General features: G+C 56.4%; 1 protein-coding gene across 1 annotated transcript; it reads left to right on the top strand.

The window, feature by feature from the left end:
- Positions 1 to 4,061: 4,061 nt before the first annotated feature.
- Positions 4,062 to 8,133, top strand: LOC119522526 (paraneoplastic antigen Ma6E-like). The gene is made up of 5 exons (XM_037820944.1): positions 4,062 to 4,181; positions 4,596 to 6,828; positions 7,065 to 7,556; positions 7,603 to 7,731; positions 7,964 to 8,133. Exons 2-5 carry the CDS (start codon positions 5,121 to 5,123, stop codon positions 8,131 to 8,133), a joined length of 2,499 nt encoding a protein of 832 aa, XP_037676872.1. The 5' UTR covers positions 4,062 to 4,181; positions 4,596 to 5,120.
- The last annotated feature ends 1,301 nt before the right edge of the window (positions 8,134 to 9,434 follow it).

Here is a 9,434-nt window from a genome sequence, read left to right on the forward strand (position 1 = left end):
AAGTTACGTCCCATCAACTCTGCTGTATTCTACTTGTTAGAAGAGAGACGCAAAGTCTAGCCCACACAAAAGGGGGAGGAATTAAGCTCCACCCCTTGGACAGATGAGGAGCAAAGAATTTGTGGACTTATTTTAAAACCGCCACAATTACTAGGACTAAAAGAGACAGCTGTGATAACTCTGCGTCAGGCACTACGAGAAGATGGATGGGGGGGGTTGCCAGTTAAGGGGCTTTTGCGGTGGTCTTGGCCCAAGTGCTCTGGGAGCAACTCCTATGGGCCCCACCCTCCAGCCATCAATTCAAGACAAATGTTAAAATCTTCCTGAAGGCATGGGGGACCAAGCAACAGAGGACCAAGCAAAATGTGAAAAGTGCTGGATCTGGGTATCTGGGTTGGGGGTATGTTTGAGTTTTCTTGTATGGGTTTTGCATTATTTTTGCAACTACACTGTAAGTTTGAAATTATTTCAAAATAAAAAATAGAAGGGTAAAAAAGGAGAAAAAAGGCAAAACATAAATAAAAATGAAATTCTATTAATTCTATTAAACAAAATGAAATGGTTGTTTAACCCAGATGACTAAGGGGGAACAGAGAACAAAAATAGATGGGACAGACAGTAAAATGACAGACCCATTTCCAACCATATCAAAAACCTACATTCAATGCATAAATGGGCTAAACACTGGAATTAAAAGTGTTTAATCTGTTCATCATCAGGATGGATGAGAAAAGAAAGGCTTTTGCGGTCTACAAGAGATATGATCTAAATATTAAAGACACAGATGGGGTAATAGTAAGAGGGCACAAAATGATATACCATGCAAAGAGTAACAATAAGAAAGTGGGAACGGCTATATGAAGAGCAGAAAAAAAAAACAGCCTTCAAAACAAAGTGTATTTCCTGGGATAAAAGGGATATTTGATAATGATATGAATTAATCAGTAGTGCATAGAATTCATAGATGTGTATGCACCAATAACAATTTCAAAATACATTAAAGAAAAATAAGGGGAGAAAAAAAAAACATCCCACAAGTATAATTGGGGATTTTAACACTCCTGCCTCAGCAATTGATACAAGTAGACATAAAATCAGTAAATATATAGAAAATCTGTATGATGTTATCAACCACTTTTACTTAACTGAAATTTATAGAACATTATATCCAAGAACTGCAGGAGATGTATCTTTGCAAGGGCACATAGTATAGTCACCTGGATAGATCACATGATGGATTATAAAACAAATCTCAATAAATGTAAATTATGGTAATTGAAAATTTCCATAACAAGTTCTCTTGACTGCAGTGGAATTTGATTGGAAATTAATAACAACAATATACCTCCAAATATTTGGAAATTCAACATCTCACCTCTAAAAAACCTACAGGTCAAAGAACAAATCACAAAGGCACTTAGAAAATATTTCAAGCTGAACAATAATGAAAATACAATTTAGCAAAATTACTAGGAAGTAGCCTAGGAAGTGATTAGAGGAAAATTTATTGCTTTAAATGTTTTTATTAGAAAAGAAAGCATACAATCAATGACCTAATGTTCCATCTGAAAAAGAGAGAAACAGAAGAGCAAAGTAAACCCAAAATAAGTAGAAGGAAGGAAATAAAAAGTTAACAGCAGAAATCAAATAATTAAAAAAGAAATGATAGAAGAAATTTACAAAGCTCAGTTATATCTTTTAAAAGCAGAACAAAATTGGTAAAAGCCTAGCAAGACTAATCAATAAAAAAAGAGAAAGATCCAGCATAACCAATATTAGAAACAAAAGAGGGGACATCATCACAGATCACACAGACATTAAAAGGATAAGGAGGATATCTTGTGAATAACTTGCTTTCAATTGTTTTGACAGATTAAATTGACAAATTTCTTAGAAGAAAAAAGCAACTTTCCAAAACCGATACTAGACCAAATAGAAAATATGAGTATCTCTCAATCTTGTAAAGAAACTTAGGTTGTTTTCAAAATCTTTCCTAAAAAGAAAACAAACTGCCACCACTAGTGTGAGAATTAGATTAAGTTTAGCTTTCACACAGGGTGGGGGCAGCTCAGGGAATGACAGAGGGTTAAGAAGCCAAGCTGTAATTGGTGGCTGGTCCCCCTGTTTATCCGCCCACTGTCCTTGCAAGATAGAGACTCGGGGTGGAGGTTCCTAAAATAGCCTCATAACTTGTTACCAAATTAGTTAACAGTTAAAGAACAAAAGAAAGAGGCCTGGGCATAACAATTATAGTCGGGGTGGAGATTTGTTTCAAATGTTCCTTGTTTCAAATGTTTCAAGTTTGCGCGGGAGACTTATTTTGAATGTTTCAAATTTGGGCGGGCTGCATGTTTCAAATTTGCGCGGGCTAGTTAGGACTGTCCAATAGAATGGAACCTCTGAAGTATCCAGCGGCTGGAGAAACGGGAGGGACTTGCGAGTTACGCATAGAGAATAAATATTGCTGGGTCTATTGTTCTGGGCGCCAACCCCCCACATTTTGGTTGGGTGGTGTTCTTGCAAGATCGTGAATAAATTCTTTTCTTCTCCACAATCGAGTGAGCATTTATTCCTTTTCGGGAATGGTGCTTGTTTCTCACACTAGTACCAACAACTCCAGGCCCAAGTAGTGTCATGGGTAAATTCTAGCAAATTTTTAAGGAAGGAAAAAAATCATTGTGCCGGTTTGAGTGTATTGTGTCCCCCAAATGCCATTATCTTTGTAGTCTTGTGTGGGGCAGACGTTTTTGGTGCTGGTTGGATTTGCTTGGAATGTGCCCCACCCAGCTGTGGGAGATGATTTTGATGAGATGTTCCCATGGAGGTGTGGCCCCGCCCATTCAGGGTGGGCCTTGATCAGTGGAGCTATATAAATGAGCTGACTCAGAGAGAGGAAACTGAGTGCAGCTGGGAGTGATGTTTTGAAGAGGCGCAAGCTTGCTAGAGAGGAACGTCCTGGGAGAAGGCCGTTTTGAGGCCGGAGCTTTGGAGCAGATGCCAGCTGCCTTCCTAGCTAGCAGAGGTTTTCCGGATGCCATTGGCCATCCTCCGGTGAAGGTACCCGATTGCTGAGGTGTTACCTTGGACGCTTTGTGGCCTTAAGACTGTAACTGTGTAGCGAAATAAACCCCCGTTTTATAAAAGCCTATCCATCTGTGGTGTTTTGCATTCTGCAGCATTAGCAAACTAGGACAATCATCAATCTCACACAAACACTATCAGAAAACAGAAGAGGAGGGACCAATTCCCAGCTCATTTTAGGAGGCCAGGATAAATCTGGTTCTAAGTCCCAACAAAGATTTTATATATATATATATATATATAAAGGAAGTTATGGAAAAATATTTCTCGTTATCAGAGCAACAAAATATTCTTAACTATTAGCCAATGAAAGCTACAATATAGGGAAAGGAAAATGTTCTTATTTTCTATTTACACCCAAGGAGAGGGCAGGGATGTTCAGTGACTTGGGCAAGGCCACCCGGTCCTTTGGAGCAGGCAAATGCGGGATCCCCTAAGGGATCTCCAGTGAAATGGCTGCCACGCTGGTGAGGGCGGCTTTGCCTTCGCCTGCTGTGTATGTTCTAGGCGTGATGAGGGCAGTCCGTGAGTACAGAATGGCACTGGGGACAAGATCTGCTGCCCCAAGACCCTTGGCATCTGGGCTCGCCCCCTCTCCAACTTGCCACAATGTTCTCTCCCTCCAACAACGGACCCCCCCCCCCCCCGGCCAAAAAAAAAACACAACCAGCAGCCTTGTCGGTAGGGCATTTTGTTGGTGGAGTGCCAATCACCGAGCCTATTGCTTCTGGAGACACCCAGCCTTGCCACAGCAAGCCCAGACCACACAGGTCCTGTTGCCCAGGCAACACTGGCGTCTCCTCACGTGCTCTCCTGATCCAGCCATTTGCCCTGCACAGAGGCTTCTAGAACTTTGTCTTTCGTTTGCCGGGGGTTTCTGGGAGAACCCGGAAGCCTATATAGCTTTGGCCCAGAGCGCGCCAGGACGACCCTCATCCGCGCAGCCCCAGGCCCGCCGCGCGTTCTCCTGGCTCTGCTGAGTGGGACGGCGGAGCCGCCCGTGCAGCCTGCAGGCGGCATCTCCGCGCGGGCAGCGGCAGCGTCCACAGCGTCGGAGAAGTCAGCAGGCAGGCAAGGGCTGGGCTCTGCGTAACCCCAAGGTGTGGGAGCCCGGCGCGGAGTGGGGGGCGAGAAGGGGACTCTCGGCTGCAGGGCCGAGGTGGAGCGTTAGAGAGGGATCCCGACCCGGCGCTGGTTTGGGGAGGAGTAGGGGGCTCCCGGCTGCAGGGCACGGGGTCGGAGATGGCTACTGGCCGCGAGGGCTGGAGGGGAATGCTCCCGCTGCAGGGGTGCACGTGATGGAGACAGGTGCTGGGGCTCGGGCGTCCACACCCGCGTAGGAGGGCGTCCACTGAGGCAAATAGTAGTCTCCTAGCCGCGGGGGTGGAGGCTGCGATGGGGGGGGGGCTCCAGCTGCCGTTGTGGGGGGTGCACGGGCGCCGGGCTCTGAGCTGCGGCGGGGCGGGGGCGGGGCGCCTGGCGGGAACAGCCCTCTCTCCTTTTTGTGTTCCCAGGCCGCAGAGACCGCGCCGAGCGCCCAGGATCTGATCGCGCCCCATTCGGCCTGGGTCCAGGGCGATGGCGTTGGCGCTGCTGCGGGATTGGTGCAGGTGGATGGGCGCGAACGCTCAGCGCTGTCTGCTCGTCCTGGGCATCCCGGAGGACTGCGCGGAGGAGGAACTCCGGGAGGCCGTGCAGGCCGCCCTGGGGTCCCTGGGCAGATACCGAATGCTCGGCGACGTCTTCAGAAAGGAGCTCTGGGCCAGGTGCGCCTTGATCGAATTCGCTATTTAAACCGAAGTTTGATCCCCCGAAAAATCCCCGGCAAGGGGGAACCCTGGACCGTCATCTTCCTGCCCCAGGCCCCTCATGGAGAGTTACAGGAAGCACCCACCCTCCCTGTTCAGCCCCAGGGGCAAGCAGTGGCCAGCGGGGCACAGGTGGCAGGAGCCAGAGGTGAGGCAGGAGCTGCAGGTGTGGCAATTGCAGGTGAGGCAGTAGCTGCAGGTGAGGTAGGAGCCAAAGGTGAAGCAGGAGCCATGAATGAGGCAGAAGTTGCAGGTGGGGCATTTGCAGATGTGGCAGGAGCTGCAGGTGAAGGAGGAGCTGCAGGTGAGGCAGGAGCTGCAGGTGGGGCATTTGCAGATGTGGCAGGAGCTGCAGGTGAAGGAGGAGCTGCAGGTGTGGCAGGAGCTGTAGGTGGGGCATTTGCAGATGTGGCAGGAGCTGCAGGTGAGGCAGGAGCTGCAGGTGAGGCATTTGCAGATGTGGCAGGAGCTGCAGGTGACTCAGGAGCTGCAGATGTGGCAGGAGCTGCAGGTGAAGGAGGAGCTGCAGGTGAGGCAGGAGCTGCAGGTGGGGCATTTGCAGATGTGGCAGGAGCTGCAGGTGAAGGAGGAGCTGCAGGTGTTGCATTTGTAGATGTGGCAGAAGCTGCAGGTGAGGGAGGAGCTGTAGCTGATGCAGGAGGTGCAGGTGACTCAGGAGCTGCAGGTGAGGCAGGAGCTGCACGTGTGGCATTTGCAGATGTGGAAGGAGCTGCAGGTGAGGGAGGAGCTGCAGGTGAGGCAGGAGCTGCAGGTGGGGCATTTGCAGATGTGGCAGGAGCTGCAGGTGAAGGAGGAGCTGCAGGTGTTGCATTTGCAGATGTGGCAGAAGCTGCAGGTGAGGGAGGAGCTGTAGCTGATGCAGGAGGTGCAGGTGACTCAGGAGCTGCAGGTGAGGCAGGAGCTGCACGTGTGGCATTTGCAGATGTGGAAGGAGCTGCAGGTGAGGGAGGAGCTGCAGGTGAGGCCACAGCGGCAGGGGAGACCAGGTCCTGGGCCGAGCGCTGGAGGCAGGCCCTGTACCCTCTGCTGGAAAGCACGACCCACCAGGAGCTGAGACGCTTCTCCGGGAGGGCAGAGCCGGGCCTCGGGGAGGAGGCCTTCGAGGGCTGGCTGGAGCACGCCAGCGACGTGCTGTCCCGGTGGCGCCAGGTGTCGGAAACGGAGAGGCGGCGGCTGCTGGAGAGCTTGAGCGGGCCCGCGCTCGACCTGCTGCGCGGCCTCCTGGCGGAAAAGCCCACCCTCCCGGCGCAGGACTGCCTGGCGGCGCTGGCGCAGGTGTTCAGCTACCAGGACACGCGCATGACGGCGCGGCTGAAGCTCCTCACCTGTGCGCAGCGGCCCCAGGAGAGCCTGTTTGCCTACGTGATGCGCCTGGAGGGCCTGCTGCAGGCGGCCATGGAGAAGGGGGCCGTGCACCCCGCCATCGCCGACCAGGTGCGCGCCCGGCAGGTGCTGCTGCGCGCTCGGCCCAACGCCACGCTCCGGAGCCAGCTGCAGCGGCTGCGTCTGGAGAGGAGGCCCCCCGGCTTCGTGGGGCTGCTGCGGCTCGTGCGGGAGACCGAGGCCTGGGAAGCCGCCCTGGCCAGGGGCGAGCAGGGCCACGCGGAGCAATGGCTCTGGGTCTCCGGGGAAGACCTGGGCACCGCCCAAGCCGCGCCTGCCAGTGGAGACGCCGCCCAGGTCGCCACGACCACTGAGGAAGATGCAAATGCTCCTGGCCCTGCGGGCATGGATCAGGCAGGGCCGGCAGAGACCCCCGTGGCCAGTGGGGGCACCGCCCGCCCCAGGTGGGCAGTGTTTCTGGGGCAGGCCCCGGGGGTTGTGGCCGTGGGCCTGAGGGCCTGGCCCAGGCAGGAGTTGGCGAGGCCGCGGAGACCCCCGGAGAGGAGTCGGGAAAGGCGGGCGGGGCTGGGGGGGGGTGGGCCGCTCCGAGTGCCCCTCGTGCAAATAGGCTCCCAAGGCCCAGGGCCCCCTGGTTCCCCCCTCCTGCACGGGGCCTGGCCACCCCCCTGAGCCCTCCCAAGGGGCCCAGGTGACCAACAGAGAATCAGGGAGGGGGTGGGAGGGGACTGCCCCCCACTGCAGCGTCTCAGAGGCCTGGAGGCCCTCCCGAGCGGCCAGCCCCCCACCCCACCCACCCACCCCACCCGGCAGAAGGGCACCTGAAGACATCTGCCACCCGCCTGCCTGGGTCTCCCAACAGGGGGACTCCACTCCCCACACCTTGGGGCACGCTGCCCTGGTCCTGGGTGCCCACCCGTCCCTCGGTGGGCCCCGTCGTCACCCACGTGTGCAGCAAACGCCCACCCACCCCCACCGTGTTCCGGGCAGAGCCGCTGCTGTGCTCGCCCCGGGGTGGGCGTTGTGGGCCCTGCGCCCCCTCGGCCGAGTGTCCCGTCTGGGGAGCTCGGCCCTGCTTTCTGGGGTCCGCGTGGGCCGCCGTTGCCTGTTCTTGTGGAGCTGTGTGTGTTCTTATCCGAGCAGTTGTCCCCCGGAGACCCCGAGCCGAGTCCCAGGAGAGGCGGGAAGGATGGCCGAGGGTCTGGCCGGCCCTCAGCCGTGAGGCGGAAGGAGGGACGGACCTGGAGCCGGGGCTGCGCGAAGCTCCGCGGGGACTGTGCTTGAAGTCCCACCCTGTCGTCATTTGTGACTCAGTTTCCTCGACGTGGTGCTGTTCTCTGCTGTTTCCCAGTGTCCCTCTGTGATCCCCTGCGAGTGCACATGGCCAGTGTCCCTCGTCCCGGCAGGAGGCACGTCCTGGGGCCCTCGGGAGGGGAGAACCGGGCAGAGGGCCCTCCTCAGGGACCCCCAGGAAAAGGGGGTGTGTCGGGACCCGTGGCCTCGAGGGGCGGTTCCACGTTCTCTGTTGTAATTCCTTCTAAATGGTTCCAGAAAACGTTCTCTTCAATAAAGTTCATTAACTGTGTCCCCGAGTCCCGTTTCTGCTGGCGGCAGCTAGGGGAGTGCTGGGGGTGGCGGCCTGGCACCCCGACCCTGGAACGGCTGTGGGGTGTGGTGGGGCAGGGTCTGAGAGGTGCCATGGGGTCCCCTAGGTGGGACAGACCTGGCGACAGGTCGCTGGTGGGTGGGGCAGTGGCCCTTGGAGCCCCCCAGAAAGAAGTGGGCAGGGGTGGGAGGGCAGCTGACGGATGGTGGGCAGCAGCCCGAGATCCCAGGGGCACCCCTGCGCTGTGGGGCCTCGGGGTGTCCAGCCCAGGCCTGAGGTGCCCCATGGGGAGGCCCAGGCTGGTGAGGCCCCCAGGAGGGCCCGGGTGTGGGGGCAGATGGCTGGGTGCAGGGCTGCAGTGTCCCGAGTGGGGTCCACCCTCCCACCCGCCACCCCCTTCTCGGGCTGCACCTATGGCCGACCATGACCTGCCTCCTGCTGGCCACTGGGACACTTGGGGTCCTGGGTGTGTGAGGGGCTTACTGAAGGCTCTTGCCCAGTGGGGAGGTGGGGAGACGGGGAGGCCGTGCAGGGAGAGCCACCCTGTGCCCCGTGTCCTGTGCAGGGGCTCCCCTCCCATTCCCCCAGCCCCAGCCGGCTCCGAGCAGCCCTGCCTCTGGGTGCTTGGGGACAGCTGGAGGTGGCGGCCTGGGTGGTGGCCCCCAGTCTGGTGGCCAGGCTCTATGTCCCTGCAACCCCTCTGGGCCCTGGGTGCCGCCCTCGGTTAACCCGCCTGGGGTGGAGGACGCTGCTGAGTCCAGGGGGGCCCGCCCTGAGCACTGGGGCTGGGGGACTGCTCGGAGGCGCATGAGTGGGCACCTGCGGCCGCCGTCACCCTCAGGGCCCCTCTGCTCTGAGCCATGGGCTGCTGAGCCCTCGGCCAGCTGAGGGCGGCCCTCAACCCGCAGGGGACCGGATTTGGAGCCCTTGGGCCCCTCCGTGCAGCCGGGGGGCGGGCGGGAGCGTGGACCCGGAAATGGCCAGCGACCCTTGGGCCCTGCTCCGTCTGTGCCCAGGGGCGTCCTGCTGCCTTTCTGAAGGCAGAGCCTCCACCACCCCGTGGGACAGAGGACACTCAGCGTCCCCAAAGCAGCCATCACCCAGCCAGACGCGACACGCTCCAGCCGGGCAGGGGCCTGTCCAGGGCGTGGGGCCGAGCTGTGCACCCTGAGCAGGTGTGAGTGTGTATATGAGGGCGTGAGTGTGCATGTGTGAGTGTGTGAGTGCATGTGTGTGATTTTGTGTGTGTGAGTGAATGTGTTAATGTGTGTGAATGAGTGTGACTGTGTGAGTGTGTGTGTATGAGTGTGAACGAGTGTGTGTAAGTGGGTGTGTGTGAATGTGTGTGTACGTGTGTTAGCATGTTCGAGTGAATGTGTGAATGTGGGAGTGTTGTGAGTGGGACTGAATTGTGAGTGAGTGTGTGTGAATGTGTGTTGGCCGGTTGCTGAATCTTTTATCCCTTGAAGGACTCAAACCTGGGAGTGGGGAAGGGGGTGCAGAGGCCGGGCTGCCTCCCCACCCAAGGGGACGGGTCCCCCAGGGGCCATGGCCTGCGCCCTGCAGCCGGCCCACTG

The sequence above is a fragment of the Choloepus didactylus genome, chromosome X (assembly GCF_015220235.1).
Source record: "Choloepus didactylus isolate mChoDid1 chromosome X, mChoDid1.pri, whole genome shotgun sequence".
Classification (NCBI taxonomy): domain Eukaryota; kingdom Metazoa; phylum Chordata; class Mammalia; order Pilosa; family Megalonychidae; genus Choloepus; species Choloepus didactylus.